General features: G+C 45.5%; 5 protein-coding genes across 5 annotated transcripts; 2 read left to right on the top strand and 3 right to left on the bottom strand.

Annotated features, from left to right (window-relative positions):
- Window positions 1–295: 295 nt before the first annotated feature.
- Window positions 296–2,081, bottom strand: C8R40DRAFT_1164666 (uncharacterized protein; the record flags this gene model as incomplete). Its single annotated transcript, XM_046230539.1, has 2 exons — window positions 296–723; window positions 782–2,081. 2 exons carry the CDS (start codon window positions 2,079–2,081, stop codon window positions 296–298), a joined length of 1,728 nt encoding a protein of 575 aa, XP_046092357.1.
- A 2,350-nt stretch (window positions 2,082–4,431) lies between these two features.
- C8R40DRAFT_1233253 (uncharacterized protein) lies at window positions 4,432–6,209 on the top strand. Its single transcript, XM_046233329.1, has 10 exons — window positions 4,432–4,473; window positions 4,533–4,645; window positions 4,712–4,891; window positions 4,948–5,025; window positions 5,081–5,336; window positions 5,388–5,557; window positions 5,613–5,651; window positions 5,706–5,846; window positions 5,900–5,974; window positions 6,026–6,209. Exons 1-10 carry the CDS (start codon window positions 4,458–4,460, stop codon window positions 6,089–6,091), a joined length of 1,134 nt encoding a protein of 377 aa, XP_046092356.1. The 5' UTR covers window positions 4,432–4,457; the 3' UTR covers window positions 6,092–6,209.
- On the bottom strand, window positions 6,119–8,570 carry C8R40DRAFT_1164664 (WD40-repeat-containing domain protein; the record flags this gene model as incomplete). Its single annotated transcript, XM_046230538.1, has 4 exons — window positions 6,119–6,586; window positions 6,634–7,182; window positions 7,252–7,335; window positions 7,389–8,570. The coding sequence occupies 4 exons, from the start codon at window positions 8,568–8,570 to the stop codon at window positions 6,119–6,121; spliced, it is 2,283 nt and encodes a 760-aa protein (XP_046092355.1).
- Window positions 8,571–8,727: 157 nt separating this feature from the next.
- C8R40DRAFT_1242664 (cyclin-dependent kinase 5) lies at window positions 8,728–10,266 on the top strand (the record flags this gene model as incomplete). The annotated part of the gene is made up of 7 exons (XM_046233578.1): window positions 8,728–8,838; window positions 8,896–8,908; window positions 8,964–8,992; window positions 9,045–9,470; window positions 9,524–9,739; window positions 9,791–9,869; window positions 9,923–10,266. The coding sequence occupies exons 1-7, from the start codon at window positions 8,824–8,826 to the stop codon at window positions 10,264–10,266; spliced, it is 1,122 nt and encodes a 373-aa protein (XP_046092354.1). The 5' UTR covers window positions 8,728–8,823.
- A 171-nt stretch (window positions 10,267–10,437) lies between these two features.
- C8R40DRAFT_28479 (histidine kinase) lies at window positions 10,438–20,802 on the bottom strand. Its single transcript, XM_046234592.1, has 61 exons — window positions 20,577–20,802; window positions 20,391–20,527; window positions 20,042–20,338; window positions 19,948–19,989; window positions 19,869–19,891; window positions 19,431–19,819; window positions 19,267–19,383; window positions 19,177–19,218; window positions 19,092–19,115; window positions 19,001–19,040; window positions 18,618–18,951; window positions 18,518–18,564; window positions 18,405–18,466; window positions 18,048–18,355; window positions 17,948–17,993; window positions 17,857–17,888; window positions 17,584–17,806; window positions 17,492–17,523; window positions 17,298–17,441; window positions 16,959–17,247; window positions 16,824–16,900; window positions 16,671–16,767; window positions 16,506–16,606; window positions 16,442–16,458; window positions 16,006–16,385; window positions 15,933–15,952; window positions 15,831–15,880; window positions 15,677–15,773; window positions 15,514–15,627; window positions 15,400–15,461; window positions 15,313–15,341; window positions 15,206–15,260; window positions 15,012–15,156; window positions 14,945–14,960; window positions 14,811–14,896; window positions 14,622–14,756; window positions 14,523–14,571; window positions 14,410–14,474; window positions 14,305–14,356; window positions 14,151–14,251; window positions 13,826–14,091; window positions 13,743–13,769; window positions 13,617–13,692; window positions 13,511–13,569; window positions 13,115–13,461; window positions 13,017–13,069; window positions 12,895–12,959; window positions 12,798–12,835; window positions 12,704–12,746; window positions 12,618–12,652; window positions 12,550–12,561; window positions 12,406–12,484; window positions 12,316–12,348; window positions 12,126–12,264; window positions 11,839–12,073; window positions 11,250–11,781; window positions 11,101–11,193; window positions 10,999–11,049; window positions 10,863–10,946; window positions 10,716–10,808; window positions 10,438–10,667 (listed from the first exon to the last, which is right to left on the bottom strand). The coding sequence occupies exons 1-61, from the start codon at window positions 20,664–20,666 to the stop codon at window positions 10,621–10,623; spliced, it is 6,873 nt and encodes a 2,290-aa protein (XP_046092353.1). The 5' UTR covers window positions 20,667–20,802; the 3' UTR covers window positions 10,438–10,620.
- Window positions 20,803–20,893: the final 91 nt, after the last annotated feature.

Raw genomic sequence — 20,893 nt, 5'->3', positions numbered from 1 at the left:
AGAAAAGGTTAATTCTCGATGGAACTATGCACGACATACATGAGATAATAGCTGATAGTAATGGTAAGTGATGAATATTGCATGGAATGGAAAAATTGAAATGGGAAAATGAGAATGCAAGATTCTGCAACAAATAATCAAGACAGGAAAGCTATATATATATGTATTATGCATATGAAGAGATATATGTTCCAAGAAAGCGAAACAAATAAGTTAGAGTAATAATGCATGGTAGAAGGTGAAATAGAACGAGCGACAATATAATTTAATCAAGAAAGATCATGCTTGAAACAGATTATCTCCCTGCCATGACACTCATGGCAGCAGGAACATGCACATATGGACGTCGAGGTTCATGTCGAGATTGCCCTTGTTTAAATTTGTCCACCAGAGCAGAAGGGAGCGGATCAATATACCGCGGCGTACTTGTCCCAAAGTACCGGGGCTTTGATTCGACAGAAACAACATATCGCATTGAAGATGGTCCGTCCGGAATGAGAGAGTAGTACACCTCAGCTTCAGGGTCGTAATTTTCAGGAGAGATAACATCGGAATCAGGATTGTTCGGATCGAGTGGTATTGGTGAACGAGTTACAGGCTGAAGGGGAGGGTATTCATCGGCGGCATGTCTGCGTGGAGGGTACAGGCCTAAGGTACTTTCAGCGAACTGTCGAATCCTGGTGGGATCAAGTCGGAACTCGTCGCCGTTAGCATCTAATTGAGCTTTAGAAAGTGTCCGAAATGAGCATCTTTGTTTATTATTATAAGTTTGAGAACTCACTTAGTCTGGGGGCTGCATAGTGTTGCAGTTGAACAGTATTATCCCGGTGATGGCCTGGCCTAGTTTCTTCTGGGACATGGTGCATTTGAACAGGACTCGATGAGAATAGCAAGCCCCCGGCCATCCTAGTTTGTGACATGTAGCTCTCCTCCAATGTTCGCGCTCGTTCTTCTTCGACAGATCGCAATCGCGAGTCCTCTGTGGACGGGTGAAAATAGCTCGCAGGTTCCTCAAATAACAGAGGAGGGTTGGAGAGCGTTGAAGAAGGAGTGGGTAGACTTTGTACTCCGAAATTCGATAATAACGATAGTCGACTCTGCGATGAGGTCGCAGATGGTAAGTTGGTCGACACGTTTGAGCTCTGACGTGATTGAGGAACTCTTGTTCTCATGTTGGCACGAAGAATAGAAGCTTCCGCGCTCGGGGATGGAGGAGTACCGGTCGTATCTAGACTTCGAGAAATTCGACTCTCGGCCTCTCGCCTGAGTTGATCGAGGGAAGGATCAATACGACGCAGGAAAGCTGGTTCCGAACGTTGAAGTCTCGTGCGAGTGCCATATTCAAAATCCCGTTCTAGCACTGTGGGCAGCCTGTAGTGGCTATCCCGAGAAGAGGAATTGGAATTCGGCGAAGCATTGTGGGTGGAATCCTGAGTTGCGCCTCGTGCAGATTCACGGGCGGCTACCCTGCGACCTATTTCAGTATTAGGATCATCCGATAACGATGATGACGATTCCCTTCTTCTGAATGGCTGAGCGTCCAACAGCCGATGCGGTAAGAGACGTTGACGAGGAGGACTGAGCGGGGAAGCAAAGCTGAGTGGAGATTGAGCGGATGACGGATGGGAAGACGGAGGAGAGGTGGAAGTGTCCAGAGGATGCATATGTGCAGCAGCAGCCCGCAACAGGTGTGAACGAACCCCGGCCCGATCCCTGTCAGTGTTCCTGTCCCTGTTTCTCTCGCGATCCGCTTCTGCACGACGAGCCTCGAACTGCCTAAGACGCTCGCGAGTATCCGCAGGGACTATGTTCCTCATCCTATCCATTCTCTCTAGTTCGTCCCAATATTCTCGTTCGTTCTGACCAGTGAGCACAATAGCTTCATGACCAGGACCGATTCTGTTCCTGCTGTGGCTGCTGTTTGCGTGATCCACTTGCTCCGGATACAAGATATCTCTTCTCAAATGTCGGATACGTTCAAAGGCTAAATCGAGCCTCTGTATTGTGTTCTGAATTGAAGACTCTGTATCTTCTGCGGGTTCTGCCAGAGAGCGGTTTCGATTTGGGTCGCCAGAAGACATGGTTGGTCAAAACAGATGCACCGGGTGCTGTCAAGTTTGGGTAAAAAAGGTGAATGTTCTTATACCAAACTAAAGAGGCCATGCAAGGGAGTTCACATCGGATTTTGCAAGGAGTAGGTATCGGTAAACAAGCTCACCCGCGTCGTCATGCAAAAGTCAGAGAAAAAAAAGATCCGAAATCCAGTCGGGAGTCGATGCCACTTGAAGCTTGAAATTTGAAAGCTTAACGCTTGATTACTTTCAGTGCTCCTTCGAGTTGAAATATGTAAAAAGACTATACAAGAGACAAGGCTGAAGAGGTCAAAGATTATAAATCGTGAGTGGCCTGGGCAAAGTGTGGGCGCCAAAAAACTGAGCCATCGTGATGGAGAATTTATGCGACGCGTGCCTGAGCAATTTGAAAATTTCCGTGTTTCTCTCTGGTCAAAGCAGGTCAAAACCCACTTTCCCAGATGGTGTCGCTGCTTCGGCCAACCCGTGTGTTTATCACGGCTATTTGGCAGTCATGTACCCTCTATCTGCCGGGGAATATACCCCCGAAGTTGGCTTGTGGTTTACGATGGTCTACAGCCTACGTATAAAAAAATGACAACAGGAGACATCAGGATACCTCAGACCAACTTAGACCAACTTCCCCACTGCCCTGGTCGCCCAATTGTTATTATACAGAGTCATCCACGTTATACATAATTTTATCTGTTCGTTTGCGGAAACAAACTGAGTGAACGGCTACTTTCTATCCGTACACACAGATCACGCCTCTCGGTGGGGCTCAGATCATTCTATTGGATTTTTACCTGGAGACTAACTCTAGACTGTGATCTACTGTACTTGACTGGAATTGCTCAGAATTGGGTGCCACATATATGTACATGACCCTCTATTCCGTGGTACCATTGTAGAGGAACATATGTAGATAGGCTATGGTACGTTGACAGTTCAAGACAGTCTGCTGCTCACATCCTATCACCTGTCAATGTTTTAAAACACTCCCGCAAGCTCAGTAACCAACGAGAACTGTATGAATCACACAAGGGAAAGCGAGGGAAGCCTGTCATCCAAAAATTTATTAAACGACAACGAGGGAAAAGAGGGAAGGTAATTACCACTGAGTTGACAGATACAAAATCAGTGCAAAATTCAAGTTGTGATGATCATCAATCTCCACTGTGGCAAGGAGCAGATGAATGAAAGGAGGATGATCCAAGCAGTGTTCATCAGCCATGATGCATTGATGCCCGTTGCTGGACCGGTTGAAAAGCAAAGCGTCCGAGTCAGTAAATCAGATCCTATTGAAGCGGAAGACCATTTTGCAGTAAACTGAATGTAGCACAGCTGCAAAAAAAAAAAATCCAAGTCAGGAGTAGGCCCACCTCCAAACAGACTGTCTGTGTATGTAGGAACGAGGGGGGGGGGGGGGGGGGGGGGGGGGGGGGCTCTGTTCAATCAAACGCTATCAAATGCCGACAAACAAGATCCAAAAACTGACCACAGAAATCGGAACCATGAATTAATGCGCCTACGAGATCGGCGCTCCGACAAGGGGCCTACTTACTCTTTACAGCAACTGAAAGCGGCAGTGAAAAGTCAGTTTACCTTATTGACACACCGGTCATAACTGCCTAGACCGGTTTGATGTTATTATTAAAGCGCCGTGGACATTGCACCACCACCTACTGTAGTACTCGCACCCGATGAGTTCAAACGACATCATGAAGTCATGTCGTATCTATGGGAATTAGAAGTTTGAAATACGAGTCGATAGAGGCAGATAGGAAGGATCTTTGATTACAGTGGAGTAAGCCCTACAACCCGCAGTACGCACTATCGTTTTAGAAAATACACGCAAGCTATATCAGCCAGTCAGGCCTAATCGCAGTTCAGGAAGAATCTATGCAATTGATGATCCAAGACCGGAAATTGCTTGTAAGTACATCTGCAAAACATGTATTTTCGGCTAACCATCCGAGAGCAGCTGAGAGCGCTTCCCAGCAGCCAAAGCACCGAAAGCAAGTTGAAAATCTTGCTTTCGGTGCTTTCGATGCTGGAGAGTGCTCTCCAGCCAGTACCCTTGCTCTGGCGAACATACAGGTTTTGCAGATGTAGAATGGAGAACACTCTTACTCAATGTCTAGACACATTCACGCCAGTGGGCTGAAACCAGACGCTACGGAAGCTGAAACCCTGCGCTTGGAGCTTGAATCAGTCAGTAGAAACAAGGGAGCGTGATTCCCCAAATTCTGCAAACAATTGTAACAATTGAGACGGGAAGGTGGAAAGCTGACTGGCGCTTAATTGTGGCGCCGCGTCTCTTAACCGCCTAATTAGTAAATAGTAGTAAATCCTCTCGGAATTCTTCAAGTTTTAACGACCATTATGCCAGAACTTCCAGGTAGCCTATTGCAATTTCTGTATCTTCTGCTTCCCTCACTCACTGTCGGGACAATCCAGAGGTCGAGCGGGCGGTGAAGCAAATTAAGCGTTTAGCTCTGAACAAGACAATTCAAAGAGTGGAAACTACGGAAGACAACATTATATTTTCGGGAATAACTCATGAGGACTTTGTGAGTCTGATCTTATGAGAATTGCAGCAAATATCTTCAACTACATATAATGATATATCACAACAGGCCAATGAAATCACGGGCAGAAAGATCACCGGTGTCAAACGCTATGGTTCTATGCTATGCTTTGTATCCCATATGGTGCTCAACATTGACGCTCAAATCGTAGGCAAATCATTCTATTTGGAACTTGACGGACAAGGGAAGCTGCCAGTTTTACACTTTGGAATGACGGGAATGCTCCAGGTATTATCATTATATACGCCCCTAAGCATGCGGGGACTTATGATCGTTCCGAGAAGGTGAAAGGCGAGAAACCCATGTACTACAAAGAGACCCCGAAGAGTGCATCTACTGATTGGCCGCCTCGCTTTATGAAGGTATTATTTGAAACTCTTCATTATATCTTCATACATTCACAGACTACTATTCAAGTTCATTCTGCATATGCGAGACGAGCGTACACAAGCAACTGCTGAGATAGCCTTCATGGATGCGCGAAGACTGGGCAAGATCCGCCTTCGTGCTTGTCCCGATAAGGAGGCCCCGATATCTGAACTTGGTTTCGATCCAATCTTATGCATGCCTTCCTTGGAGGTGTTTGAACCCCTGGTAATGAAACGAAGTTGTCCAATCAAAGCACTTCTTTTGGATCAATCCTTCAGCGCAGGAGTAGGTAACTGGGTGGCAGGTAAGCTCGTTTGTTTCTTCTTCATCACTCTAAGTTTATCATGATCCCCAGACGAGATTCTTTACCATTCCCGTATACATCCCGAGCAAAGATGTAACACGCTGACAACAACTCAGATTGGAAATCTACATCAATTCACGAAGTTCGTTTGCGAGACTGCTGTCTCAGTTGATGCCGACGCCACGAAATTTCCAGAAGATTGGTTATTTAAGCATCGATGGGTAAGTAGAATGGTTTCTGGGAAACAGCAAACCTCACTCAACATACTAATGGCAGGGGAAAGGAAAGAAGACAAACGCAGACCCTTTGAAACTGGTATGTAAGGATATATGGTGGCTAGGTAGTTGTTGAACCCTCATTTTATTCAAGGTTTCAGGTGATCTTGCAACTATAAAATGGGTCACCGTTGGGGGGCGGACATCAGCATATGTCGCGGAATTGCAACAACTTACGAGCCAGGCGCCAGTCCCTTTGATTAAAAAGCGCACAACCCGTTCGCATTTACTGGAAGTACGTGGGGTTATCTGACATTGAATGGTCATTCATTAACACCAATTTCCTAGGAAGACAGCGAGAGTGACCTTTCAGTGCTAACCGATTCGGATCCAGAAGTATCACAACCTTCATCGAAAAAGCGGGTGCGTAAGACATAGCCTAAACGAAGTCGATAAACAATAATCGATGTGCAGAAGAAGGCTGCCGCGGAACCAAGAAAGATCAAGTCGAAGCTACAGAGAAAGCAGAACACGAAATAGTAGATGACGAATAATATATGTATCAAACTATTCACTTTCATCCCCTTCTTCGTCAGTAAACTCTTCTTCTGCTTCGTCATCAATGAATCCGTTCATTGTAGGGTCTTCTTCGTCGTCATCCTCCTCCTCCTCATCATCATCATCTTCCTCTTCTTCTTCCTCTTCCTCGGATTCCTCCTGACTGCTTCCTCCAAGTTCGATATCTTCGATATCGGCATCTTCGTTACCACTATCCACTTCAACCTCCACGTCCATTCGAGGATCTTCATCCTCGCTCTCTCCTTCCACGTAGTGCGTCTTCTCGACAGTTCTTGCCACAGATGACGATTTTGCCGATCTTAGTGCGATAGGAGCTGGTGCAGTCGACGATCGCATCTCTATCTGTGAAAGCACCATGTCCAGCCGACCACTCAGGGACAGTAAACTGTCTTGTAGAGTGAGGCGAGATGTAAGGATCGAGTGAAGACCCGACAAACGAGCTACTAGGTCGGGCATCTATAACGGAATTGAGAATAACTCGATCAAGTTAGAAGGCCACGTACAGTCATTAGATGTCCACCGTGGACAGACAGTACCGTCTTTACCCAGATAAGGAGTCCGGTACCTCTCTGAGAACTTGCACCACCACCTCCGCCTTTCATGTTCCCCGCCCTTGCACCTCGCCCTAACCTTTCTACGCAAGCCGTGATAAGTGGCACCGCAAGCTGGGGAGGAAGCCTCCGCACGGTATTTCGTATCAAGGTAGTATCGGAATGAGCTAAACATGTCTCCATTAACCTTGAATCAGATGAATGCAGGGCTTGAATTAATGTCCGCGTTAGAGAGGCTGCTGGTACCACGGAAAGTCCATCTTGAGTGCTTTTGGACTTTTGCTTCTTGTTCGACGATGGTTCTGAATCGCTGTCCCGCTGGACATCATCCGCGCCAGAAACAGCTGTAAGACGCTGTCCTAAACTCAGTTCAGCTATATCTACATCAAGGTGACCCTCAACATTTTGGACATTCAAGTTGTCCAAATTTTCATCCTGACCAAGATCAACGCCAGACCCTACCGCCGCCAAAGATTCGGTGTACCGTTTGTTGGGAACTCCCTAACGAGATGCAAATAGAGAAATACATATATAAGATGCGTCCGCACTAGCAGATGGAGCAATACATACCTGACGGGATTCAGACATTGCATTCAGACTAATATCTGGTATTACAACCTCTGGGATAAAATTTCCATCCTCATCTTGGCAATCCTAAGAGCGTTATTTCAAAAAAGAAGGGTAATTTCACTGAGGGGAGGACTCACGAGAACGTTGAAAACAGGTCTGACGCCCCCTGCAATTCGCACAACGCGAATACTTCGGGACGAACCCTCAACAAATGAACTTGCGACCAGGTGGGAAGAGTTTCCTTTAGAGGAAACGAAAAGAGTTGATCGAGGAAGAAGAGTAGGTATTTTATGTTGTGTGCGATTCGAGCTCGCTGATGGGACCAGTTCGTCAGGTATCGGATATACGGATACTTTGCCTGAAGCAGCCAAAGTTAAAAGGGTGGATGTAGACGTGGATAGCGAAACGTAGCGAGCGTCTGAGTCTAACTGGACTGACGCGACCATTTTGCTCGTGGTCAAATCATCTGAAGGAACCTCCCAAAGCGATATAACGCGGTCATTTTCTGCCATGGATACGAAGCGGCGACAAGGGGATGCAGAGGTATCCCATTGCAGCATTTTGATAGAGGATGCATGACCTGTGAAGGAGGCCAACTCTTTAGGTTTCTGATTTGCGAGATCAGACTCGATGGAAAGTAATCGGATGGAGTGGTGTGCGACGAGGAGCTCTGGGTTCTCATTGTCGGGTAAAGGTCTGAGGGTCATAGAGGTATACGGTATCCGGTCATCATTTTTCCAGCTCCCTCTCATCTCGTTTCTGTGAACATTCCACAGACGAATTACTCCGTCCGCACCAGATGTCCATACATTAGATGAACCATCTCTGCTGTGCTCTTCCCCTACTAATGAGAGTATTGCAGAAGTGCTCGAGGGATGTGAAAGTGTTGAAAGCACTCGACCGTGCGTCGGTGAAAAGAACACGACAGACCCATCCGACAGACCCAATGCAACCGTTTGGGTTGATCCTGACTGGGCGTATTCTGGAGCCTGACTTTTTCTGCGCTTTTTCTTGCTTGGAGGTAACCCAGTAGAGCTAATAACTGTTGAAAGATGATGCCATGACAATGAAGAGACTCGAGCAGAATTCACGATGTGTTCTGCTACAGATTGCCCGGTTGCGGGGTCATAGATGCGTAACCGATGCTTGTCAACCGCGAGGGAGAGATAAGCAAAGAGATTTCCTTTCGAAGAAAAGGAAGAAAGAGCAGTAAGGGACGATGAATCTTCGACTACCGGCTGAGAGATAGTCGAAGTAGCAATAGGCCGGCTTTTTGACTGTTTCGTCTGATTCTTTTTTGATTTGTCGGAGGTAGACATGTCAAAATATCCTGGGTGGAAGAAAGCACGCCTTCCGCTCAGCAAAATACGCGCCAAAAGGTGTCCTCCGAATCGTTCAAGCAAACTTTCATTTTTTTTGTTTGCTCGGATCATCACGTGTCATCGGCCCGGGTGCTCAAAGAATCATGCTACGTCTCTTGTATATTATTATCATCCTCCCTATACCTCTTCCACCACCCACTCTCTGCGATCCTTTTCTCCATACCACGAACTTCTTGATTGCTTATATTAAATGAACTACGTGCAGGTATGATCATAGTCTAGTTCTTGCTGGAACCGAAGTAACTCATCGTGGCGCATCTAGCTCGAAAAACTAGGCAAGTTTCTAAACATTTCAAGTCTTCGTCTTCTGTATCTAATGCCAAGCATCAGGTGAAGGAACATATGCCACAGTGTACAAGGTGTGCGGCCTGACTTGCAATATCTGTCCTAAATATTCATCTCTTTTATCAGGGAAGGTCGAGAACTACAAATGAAATTGTCGCCTTGAAGGAGATTCATCTGGATGCGGAGGAAGGCACACCTTCTACTGCCATCCGTGAAATTTCTCTCATGAAAGAACTCAAGCATGTTAATATCGTACGGCTCCACGATGTTATTCATACAGAAACAAAGCTTGTCCTCATATTCGAGTTTTGCGAACAAGATCTTAAGAAGTACATGGACCAACATGGCGAGCGTGGCGCCCTTGATCCCAACACTGTTCGCAGCTTCATGTACCAACTTCTCAAGGGTACAGCCTTTTGCCACGAAAACCAAGTCTTACATCGAGATTTGAAGCCACAAAACCTGTTGATCAACCGTAAAGGCGAGCTGAAGTTGGGCGATTTCGGTTTAGCGAGAGCATTTGGTGTACCGGTCAATACATTCTCTAATGAGGTGAGTATCTGCGATGTTGACAAATTTGGGCTCACCTAAAAACATCTATCCAGGTAGTGACTCTTTGGTACCGAGCGCCCGATGTTCTCCTTGGTTCCCGGACATACAGTACATCCATTGATGTTTGGTCGTGCGGTTGCATATTCGCAGAAATGATATCCGGATTGCCACTGTTCCGAGGACGGGATAATAACGATCAACTATTGCATATCATGAGGATCATTGGTACGCCTAGTCAACAAACGTTCGACAAAATGGCCAAGGAATCTGTACGTACCGTGTTGGCTCGATCTTTTGTATAATCTCACGATCCTCCATAGCCGGAAATTCAGATAAAGCAATACCCTCGCTACCCCAAGCAGGACCTGCGCTCTGTGGTGCCTAAGGCATCGCCGCACGGTGAGCAATCATTGACATGCCTGATTCACAAACGTCGCTGACAAAGATAACAGCCATTGACCTTCTTGAGCGTCTACTAAAATTTGATCCTGCTGAAAGAATATCCGCCGCCGAAGCACTTTCCCATCCCTACTTTACTGCTTCCGCCTCGAACAGCACATTTACCGCAGGCTCGATGGCACCTCCTGCATTTTCCTTCCCGCACCCTCATGGGCTGCCTCCTCCCCAGCAGCAACAACAGGCATATAGCCGCCCGCCGAATTTCATAGCGAATCCTGTTTCGGTTCATCAGATGCACGCCCAACAACAACAGCAAGCTCAAGCAGCGGCTATGGGCACAGGATATGGTGGGGTGCCTATGCATTATAACGCATCGTTCGGGCATAATCCTCGTTAACTAACGTCGTCGTTTCTACTTCTTTTTCCACTCTATTGTTGTCATTAGCATTATGAATATCGTCCGTCATTATCTTATGTAAATTCATCCTTTAGCTTTGGGATCGTCTTGTCTTGTCTTCCGTTCCATTGTAGTAGTGGTACACGCAATGATGTACAACAGTGTACTTAATCTTTGTGGAATTCTCTGGACTTTGTCAACATGTCTTCTCATAATTCTACAGGTATATATATCGAGGACGTGTTTCTGGAAATGGTACAACCTGGGCACAACACAAGAGAGAGGTTACAGTAGAGATAAATTAGAGTTGACAGCATACAGATAGCAGAATAGACTGGCAAAGCACATCCGACATTACGGGCGAGATGACCCGAACATAGATAGTAGAGAGGTGAGATCGCCTGGAGGTGCTGTCAGCCTACGAATATTGTGAAAACGAAAACACACACTTCTCCTTAGTGGTTTACTAAAGAAGGCATTCATTCCTGCACTAAGGCATAATTGTTTTGTGGACTCTTGGCAATCCGCGCTGAGAGCAACGACTATTTAGAAACATTATCAGAATCAAATTCATAAGAAAGGTATGAAAGACAAACTAGGCAATATAACTGAAACCTTTCTTTTGTTTTCCAAGTGCCGTAGTTTTTTGGATGCCTCCACACCATCACAAATCGGCATATCTAAATATCATCAAGTGATCATGAAGCGGCCCACATAAATTGAGGCACCTACGATGGTCGAATAGCGCCACGCTAAAATAACCTGGCTCATGAGCTTCCCATTCTGATAATAAGCTCAGTCAAAAGCTGGGCAAAGTCGAACAAGGGTACAGACCTGCTATAGCTTCATTGCCATTGCTTGTAGCGGTGACGTTAAGTTGATAACGCTCCAGTTGTTTCACCAATAAGTTTTGAGCTATAGGGTTATCTGAAAATGGAAAGCAATGAGTTGATAACAAGATAGATAACAACAACAAAACAGACCTTCTGCTATGAGGACATTCCCGAAGAGGGTGCGTTGCGCTGCAGCGATATTATCCATGGCCCGAATTACATCTGATGAAGGAGCGATAGGCATGGCGTTGGGTAAGTTCTTCAGTCCGGCAAGTGTCTGTAGCAGTCGGGCCTTCCGCGGCGGCTTTGTCATTTTCACGACACCTGGACTATTGCTGCCGAAGACAGAGCGACCAGAGAGGCTGGTGGTCGGGGTGTACAGGTGTATGACTTTCGTTTCTTTCAATGTGCTATAATGAAGGGAGTCAATAAATTTTGCCAACTCCTCTGCCTGCATTTCCGATTGATGATCCATGATGACAAAATCGACTGGGGGATTGCGATCGCCAAGATTGCGTAGGTATATCTCTGCATCCGCAATGCTAGATGCGAGAACTACAGAAAATCCAGGAAGGATGTGTCCAAATAGCGTCAATGTTACGGGGGAGGCTGAACACACCACAATGTGTGGTGGGCGAGGTTTGGTGAGGCCAGATCTAAGGTTTTCTATGTCGAAAAGATACTGACCACACAATACTCGAATTAGAGGTATTAACCCGAGAAAGAATTCAGAGTATACCTTTTGAGACTCTCCTGAGTTATAAATCTTCACTGGAATAGTGAACCAGAATTTTGAACCAACGTTCAATTCAGACTCGACTGCAATCACGCCGTTCATCAATTTGACCAACTGTCTAGATATCGATAAACCGAGCCCAGTACCCCCGAATCGACGAGTGGAGGAATTGTCAGCCTGTTGGAATGGCACGAATAATAGCTCCACGTCACTTGGAGAGAGTCCGATTCCTGTATCCCTGACAAAAAATGACGATAAGTAAAAATTGGTCATGAACAAAGAAAACCCACTGGATAGTAAATTTCAGGCTGACTTCATCATTTGTAGTTGGTGTCGAACTTGAAGTGTGTGTTTTATCCAATGTACAAGTCACTTGAACGGACCCATCGGCAGTAAACTTGACGGCATTTCCAATGAGGTTCATGAGTACTAGGGAGTCTTCAGAATACATGTAGTAAAAAACAAAGACCTTACTCAAACCTTGTCGTATTCGAGCGTAGTCTGCATATACCCCTGTAAGATTCCTTCAATGAGTGAAGAGCCATTTAGCAAATTTCGAAGGCTGCGTACATGGCGGTACATTGGGGTCAATGTCAAATGACAGATCCAGTTTTTTTGCCGCCATAGGGAGCAAGAGTTCCATACAATCCTGTCATTAAAGGAAAAACAACAATTATAATCTTTCAATTATTCATAACGAGGTTGCTGTCTTACAGCAATGATATTCTAGGGAACAGACTTCAGTTAGCTTGAGAATCATGCTTGGTATACTCAAATCAAACCTCCACAAGGAATCCACTTGGTTCTAACTTTACCGCTACAAGTGCGGCTTTGAGTGGATAATTGACATAAAAGTGAAAATAGGCACCTGAAGCCTCCAATTTGCTGTAATCCAAGATAGAATCAATAATCTGAGATATAAATGAGTTGTAGAGCTTGTCAATTCGAAGAATGAACTGTACCTTTAGCAACAGCTCGCATGATTGTTTTGCGGTTTGTACTGTAAAAACATCAAACAATAGGGCATGACACCGTTAAACTAACACTACTCAGACTTACCTATCTCGTTTTGACCCGGATTCAGTTCCGTGCCACTGAGCAAATCCAAAAGTCCATAGAATGAACTATCAATTGAATGGTGTTTTAAGAAGAATTGCACGACGCAAATATAAACTGCTTACCTGAAAGGGGTTCTCAGTTCATGACTCATCGAGGCTAGGAAGTTACTTTTGATCTATAGCGCAATTAGTTAGTTTCATGTTGGAAGTATTTTCTTCACCTTCGTAGCTTTGAGAGCGTCTTCGCGGCTTTTCCTTGCCGCTTCTAGAGCATCTCTCTGAACAGCAATCATCTTTAGATTTTCCCGAGTACCAGCCTGTACCGAGCGGAAGAGAAGTGCATTCGATACACTGATGCTTGCTTGTTGACAAAGCAATGTCAAAATTGTCACTATGTTCTGAGAAAATGTGTATTTGGAAGCCACGTAGACTGCACCGAAAGTTTGTCCGCGATTGCTGAAGATGGGAATGCAAATAACGGATCGATGAGGAGATTGCGCTGCTTCAGAAGAAAATCTCATGTCAGATGATGCATCATCATAATAAATGTGCTCTTTGGAGTTCAAAGCTTCATTATGCATTAGAAACTGATTCACAGCAAAGAAAAGGAAACACACTATGTTCAATGATGGCTTTTTGTAGTGGATCTCCGATAGATCGAATGGATTTGGGAATCCTAGAAAAGGCTTATGAGAGCGGAACTGATTTCCATGCAAGACTTACTCATAAACCAGACACGGTTCGGGGGCAATCATCTGAGTAGCGACAGAGTATTCGCCTGCTTCGTGAGCTATGACGACTAGAAAAATCTTGAAGAATAATTTCTGACGACATTCATGAAATGCATACCACATGTATTTTGCGATCCAGAAGTCTCTATTTATAGGAACATTTAGGTATGTGGCATTAAATGGTACAGGTTTATTTCGCACCGGTAGCAATCTCAGTTAGTCTCTGCAGCGCCGAAGACAGATTTATGTCGCTGGAAATATCTTTGCTCCACTGTAAGATGGCAGCAAGATGGCTAGCTCGAAGTGTTGTCTGATGATCGTCGCTGACGTCCATTTTAGGGTGAGACGACATTTGCGAACTCAATGAGGCTAGACCACTGTCTGTTTGCACAGCAACATCCGAAGTGAAGATAGGCCGTTTTAGAGGATATTGCGACCGGATACCGACAACGGAGTTCAAATGATTCCTGATTTTCAAGGTTTCAGTGTAGATGTTCTAGATTAAAAATTTGAACTACGAGCTTACACTATGCCTTGAGCGCCCCATTGGGATTGCCGTGAAATTCCTCGACGCTGAAGTTCACTGCCCAGACCTTCCACCCCGCACTTCACAAAATGGCAACCTTGCTGCAGAATCTGGAGCGTTAAATGCAGGGTGATCAGACAAGATATCTACTTACTAAATACAGGCCTAGTCCTTCTTCCAATAGCCAATCATTATTGACGGCTTGCCTTGATTGTCTATTATCAGGACTCCACACTTGAAGCTTGTGTAGATGACTTACTTGACAGCTATATCGTAGAGCTTGTGAGTGGATGGGTCGTTGAACAACGACGCCAGTTCTGCATCCTGACGCAATAATTGAGAGGCATCTTCGAATTGAGAAATTAGACATACAACGAGAGCCACCCAATGACTATTGTTGACCGCGCTGGAGGAGACCCATCTGAATCAAACATAAGTCGCGAAACAGTGTTGCTTCTTCAGTGCACTTACTTTTTAATCAGTTCTTGGTTGATATTGACCTGACTTAGATAACGATTGTGCTTCTCCTTCGAAACACCTCCCTGCTTTAGGCAAGCTATCAACGAAAGACTGTGAAAGAACAGACTATATCGAATGTGCCTATGACTTGATAAAAGAATCACATGAATCAATCGCGGTGAGCAGAAGAAAAAAGCATACTTTGGATGTCTGTCTCGAGTTCTATACACATAAAAACCCAGTTCAGCTGCATCGTCAACGAATCCCAAACAATATAGCCCGACAACCTATGATCGAGTTAGAGAAGCAAAAATGAGTCCGCGGAAGATGCTGACTTTGAACGCATTATACCTAACAATTATTGTATGAGATACAGTATTGCACAGATACGTAACGCCATACCAATTGAGGACGAGTTCCTCATTACCTGAAACGGCCTTCACTCTCTCGAGATATTCATGCTCCTTGAAGGTGTCTGTGTCGAAGGCCGTCTCGGGAGAAGAAGCCAATGTATAACCTCCAAGGGCACGAATGCAGTTGAGGGTACCTAAAATGAATCATTATACGTCTAGACTGCAGTGACTAGATATTCATGCCTTGAGAAAGCACGGCAATTTCCCCTGGAGCAGTGAGCTGGACGTCGTTGAGACACTAGATTGATGGATTGTTGATAAGCGCGCCTTGAAGTCAGGTAAAGACTGACCTCCTCTGCAGCTGTCACCAGCTCACTCACTGTCGAATATGACATGTATTTAATTTGAAACGATCGTAAACGAAAAGAAGGTCTTACAGTAATCACACACGAAAAGGCGAGTCGATATCATGTATAAACTAGATAATCCAGTGTAGATTCTAGCGACGACATGTCGAGTGAATTGCGAGTATTGCCGTGAAAGGAACGTACCTATCTCCTGCGCTACTTCCATACTTGAGTGCTTCTTCTAATCGCGGTAAAGCTGATCGCATGTGAACGTTGTCATATCCGGACACCAGCGAGCAATAGAGGACGTAGGCTCGACTATATATTAATTAGTAGGTGATAAACGTGATGAGTGAGCGAGAAATACCATTTTTCTCCGCTACTTCCATGCACATCAGCTATTCGTAAGGCTAGCTTTGCAAGGTCGGAAGAGAAGCGATAGAGGTCCCGTCGTTCAGCAGCACCTATCATCGACATATTAGTGATCAAGATTCACTATGTGCCTACAAGAAAAAGCAGACCTCCGAGCGCCCAAAAGAAGCCAAGTGCTGTCCCTGTGGAGATACCAGACCTACAAAGACCCACATAAATCGAAAAAACGAGTCAAAATTAACATTGATTACCGCAACGCCATTTGTATAGTCTGTTGAGAATACATCAGGATGCCCCTTCACTGAGTGTTACAAAATTACACACCGTAAGACCTATGACTTCGGCAAATGAGAAGGGTGTAGGAGACCAATAAGCATTCGTCCCGGCGTCGTTCAACAGACGAACAGCAAGCTCTGTACGTGGATCATTCGCGCGAGGAATGCTCAAAATTTCGTCAAATCCAATTGCTAGGATTTCATTCTTGACACGTTCGAACATGTGTGCAGCTTCTCTACGAGTAGGGGCAGGATTTACTTCGACACCGAGTATCTTAAGGGCCTGAAGAGTGTCTTCAAGCGCTCCTGAAAAATTCTTGTTCATCCAATTGTTTTGAGACTGAGATCTAAGGACTGCAGCGACTTCTTCCGGCTGTTGAGCATACGCCATGCATTGTTTTAAGAATTCGTTCGACTCTGCGAAATCGCCTAATTATATAATTTGAGCAGGCATGTAGGTGGAACTGTGAATGCCGAAGACAAACCTTTCCAAGTAGCTAGACTGCAAAAACGTCGTTCAAGTGCTAAGGCAGAGATCAAGTGACTCACGAGGCTAGTTTGGAGAACAACGAGAATGTTCGCTTGGGGTTTTCAGCCCATGGTTCATTTCGAAGAAGAGTTTTAGCGCTTTTGAATGATTGAGTTGCCAACTAAGTTAGTTTAAACGTCTGAGTTTTGCTCGAACGTAGACCATCGATATCAACGCAGTCATACCTCATGCGCGCCTCTGGCCCAGGCCATTTCCCCGGCGTCAATGAGGAGGCCTAACAGGTCCTCTCGCTTTGGATGTTCGAGTAACAGAGGAAGGCAGCTGATCCAGTCAGGTTAGAACCGAAAAGCTCAAAACAATGCGATGTAATGACGCACTTTTTAGCGTGCTCCGCAATCCGGTAGACATCCACTGTAGCTTCACTTTCAGTTTCATGGAGCATCATGAGGATGATCTGAGATAATAGCATATCAGAATCATACTCCCGTAAGAGGAAATTCGGAAATCCTTACCTTCAGTGACATTTTTGATCTTGCCTCCTCAGATAGATTATTGGCTTCAGCCTGAACTGCCTGTCGATATCGGTCGTGTGCAAAGCTACACATATCCCGAGCTCGTTGTATCAACCATCCTTCAACGAGCGCCAATTGCATGCCGCGCATGGAACTGCGACTCGCATTATTAGAGCTAGAGGATTCGGCATTGCGACGAAGATTCCAGAATATGTCATCCTCGTCGCTACCGCTACTTCCGCTAGAATCCTCCCAATCCATCATGAGCGAAACTTCCGTTGTTTTAAACCTGCAGTACTTCACATCAAGCGAAAATCGACAGACGCTCAATAAACTCACGTTTCTCCGAAGAATATAGCCCATAGCATATACTTCCGGGCTTCCTCGGGAAATTCCCTAAATTGGGAAACCAGAAAACTGAGGTCTGTCGGGTCCGATTTGGGGGTACTGTCCATGCTTGTTTCAATTTCTGTCATGTTGTACCTGGAGTACCATGAGCCGTCAACTACAACGCTTGGTCAATGATGACGTACTCCCAATGATTAAGCTCCCAATTGAAGGTGATCTATTTGGGCAAGGTCAGTGATACCAGAAATACTCTGGAGGCCGCAGCGAGAATACTAACGTGATTCCGGCGTTGTAATGTCGTAAGAATACTTCGCGCGGTGAAGGCATTACCGGCGGACGCAGCATACACGAAGTGTGACAGAGGAGCAGAATCCTCCTTACTACGATGCAAGCTCTTGGAAACTAGAGCATGTATTGCAGAATAGGAAAGTGGCTCCAAATTAATCCAAGTTGGGCGGGCACGACTACTGAACATTGATCGAACTTTTTCCACCACGTCCCTAGCAAGTTGATGTCAGCGAAATTGGTTACAAGAAAGGTGGGTACTGACGGCTTATCAGATCGTATAGTTACAAATATCAGCTACAAAAATGATAATATCAGAATAAATATTCCTTACACTCACCTAAAAATCAACGTACCATTCGACTTCTGGAATTGAAAAGAGCTGAAACAACATCCAAGGTCCTATATTAGAATAGATCAACAGTCATAGATGGTTTGGAACACCCAACGACTCACGATTCATCAGCTTCGTGAAGGTCATCTAAGAATAAAGCAAACAAGCGTGTATCCGCGATGACTGCGAAAACATTTTCCACGAGAGTCTCGAATCGCGCGCGCAATTCCCTAGTGGAGAGGGTTTCTCGTGGAGTGTCCAAATTGAGGCCAAACAGCGCAAGTATATCTCGTAATTCGGGTACTCCTTGATATAGGAGTGGCATGTTCTGCATCTGTGGACCCAATCGATCTTTCAAGGCGGAAACGAAGCGGTGAACGTCCATGTGAAAGACCATCAACTGACGTAAAACTGACGACAGACATCCAAGCTGTAACGAAGGTCACCAAAGGAGAGGTTTTGTAACTAAGCTTACTGACCAAGGCTGCAAAAGGTGCAGAATCTGCGTTCTGAAACTTGGCTTGCCCCCATAGACCATGAGCTGTGCGATACTATTAACGTCTGAATCGTTCATGAGGCAACGCAAACTCACATCTCCATTTTGCTTGATTGACAAGAATAATGGAACTTTTACCAACCCTTATTATTGGGAAATGAGTACGGGCCACGAAGAGCTAGTTAACATGGCATACCCTGGTGGTCCGACGAGGATGACGACTTGAGCTCTGGATGACCTGGGCTTACGGATTAAAGCTGCTCGTCGTAAGCCATCGCTTGTCTGGATTGAAGGGCTGAAGCTCATAGAGCTGTAATCCTGTGTTGGAGAGTATCTGGCTGATTTATTTCCTGCACTATCTATTGGCGCCATACCACTGTTTGAGACAGATCCACTTGAAGAGAGGGATTCAGGATCATCACCAACACTCATGGCAGTGCCGGTTTCCTGACTTCCGGAAGAAGAAGAGATAGCGATATAGCCTTCAGACGTTGATAAATGTCTTGAGAAGCTCGTGTTTGTATGCCGAACTAAGAGGTACATGTAGTATTTCAAGGGTAAGGGGATTTTACCACTCACTGACGTTCCTGATAAGTTCTAGTTCCTTTTCACGGCCGAACTAAGGCAAGCACACATTAGGATTTAGGATTATAAGATTGTGAGGTCTCACCAAAGCTAAAGGCATAGTAAAATCCTTCATAACCGTAACAGATATTTGAGTATGATCAGAGCAACGGGCGAAACCGAGCACGTACCATGAATCTATCTTGTGAAGCAATTTCAAAGTGAGGGATAAGCTAATGATTGGTCAGGTAGGCGTTGAAACCAAAGGGCTGTTGAGTCACCTCGGCGTCATCGGACGCGGACGATACCGTTGCGAGAAGGCGTCGTTGACACTCTAAAAGGTCCACCTTGAGTCCATAAGCACTTTGATATCGCTGGTCGGGATGTTTCGCTAGAAGCTATCGAAACTTCAGCTTCTGGAGGTCGATCTAGAGAGCTTACATACCTTATCTACTATGTTGGCCAGCACCTGAGGGACATCCCTGCGAACCTCATGAACAGGCATCGGCCTCTTCTGCACTATGGAGTGTAACAGCTCTAGCGCTCCTCCTTCGAAAGGCATTTGACCCCTGCCGACAAGCAAAGTCCAAAAGAGGATTCCCAGAGAGTAAAGATCGGTTCGTTGATCTTGAGCCATAGTTTCAATACTCCCCGTTTGCTCCGGAGCAAGGTAACATAACGCTTCCTTCACTTTCAACTTTTCGCCCTCCTCGAAAGTCCGTAGAACCAAGGATGATGGAGAACCGTAATTCTCTAGAGACACGGCTCGATTTCCGAAGTGAGCAAAGCGCACTATATTCGAATGCGCATTAAGATGAAATGCATTGGCTCGAACTAAAGGCTTAATTAGAAAATATAGGTTCACATTCCGAAGATTACACACTTTCGCGATGTATTATTCCAGCTCTGGCGAGACAAGATAAGGTACAGATATAAATGTGGGCTTGACCAAAGGTACGCACTTGTGAATCGTTTCTAAGCACATGGTCGCCTGAATAGCGAATCTACCAGAAGTCATTGATATGAGCCGAGTAAATTAGTATAAATGATACGGACTCTAAGAAGGTAGCCAGATCCACAACGTCAAAAGCCTCCATCTCCTGCTCAATATCCGAAATGTCTATATCCATCATAAACGCGTCTCGATGCGATGGCGCATGTCTGGGACGCGAAATATCCGCCAACAGTAGGTCGTTTACTTTGGAAGGAGGAAGGTATCGGCCGAGGAGGTTCAATCCGGGATGGACAAGGAGCAAAACAACAACATCTCCGTGTTCTCGAGGGATAGTCAGGAGTTCTATCATTCTTAGAGTCGGTCGAAATGGTTGAGGGTTGCTAGCAATTTTATTGAGACTAAGACCTGTCATTAGTGCAAGGAAGTCTTTCAACGTTGAGCACGACGCACATATGGGCTTCTCTTTCCAAGCACATAGACGCATTCGAATGAGAAGGGCATATCTTTGCCAACGTTAATGAGCCATCTTTCAAGCTGCTTCCTTCAGCAAGCATTGTCATACTCCCTGTGTCCTGCCATTGTACTGCCTGTCCATTGCTCAGTATGCCTCAGGATCGCAGAGAATAAGATAAGTACCTTAGAAAACGTATATCCTGGTACCGTAAGGACACCATCCGGTCGAAAGAACAGCGTGGGTAGCGACGGCTGCCCGAATTTGCGCTTCATGGACTTCTGGCAAATGTTGAAGTCTTCGATGAAGAGGCGGTGCTCCCGCGCAATCAAGATAGTTGTAATATGGGAACGACTGACTAAAAACCCCGCGGGGGTGACAGAAGGTGACGGAGTGAAAAGCCGAAATAGCGATGGCGTGATAAGGTTTTTCAACGTTCAACGTTCAATTTCGAATAGATAAACGTGTGCTTCCAGGTGCTTTCTACTGTAAGTTGACTCTA

The sequence above is a fragment of the Lentinula edodes genome, assembly GCF_021015755.1.
Source record: "Lentinula edodes strain Le(Bin) 0899 ss11 chromosome Unknown C8R40scaffold_1, whole genome shotgun sequence".
NCBI lineage: Eukaryota > Fungi > Basidiomycota > Agaricomycetes > Agaricales > Omphalotaceae > Lentinula > Lentinula edodes.
Note: the sequence above shows the minus strand (reverse complement) of the source record. Positions and strands in the feature narration are given on the sequence as shown.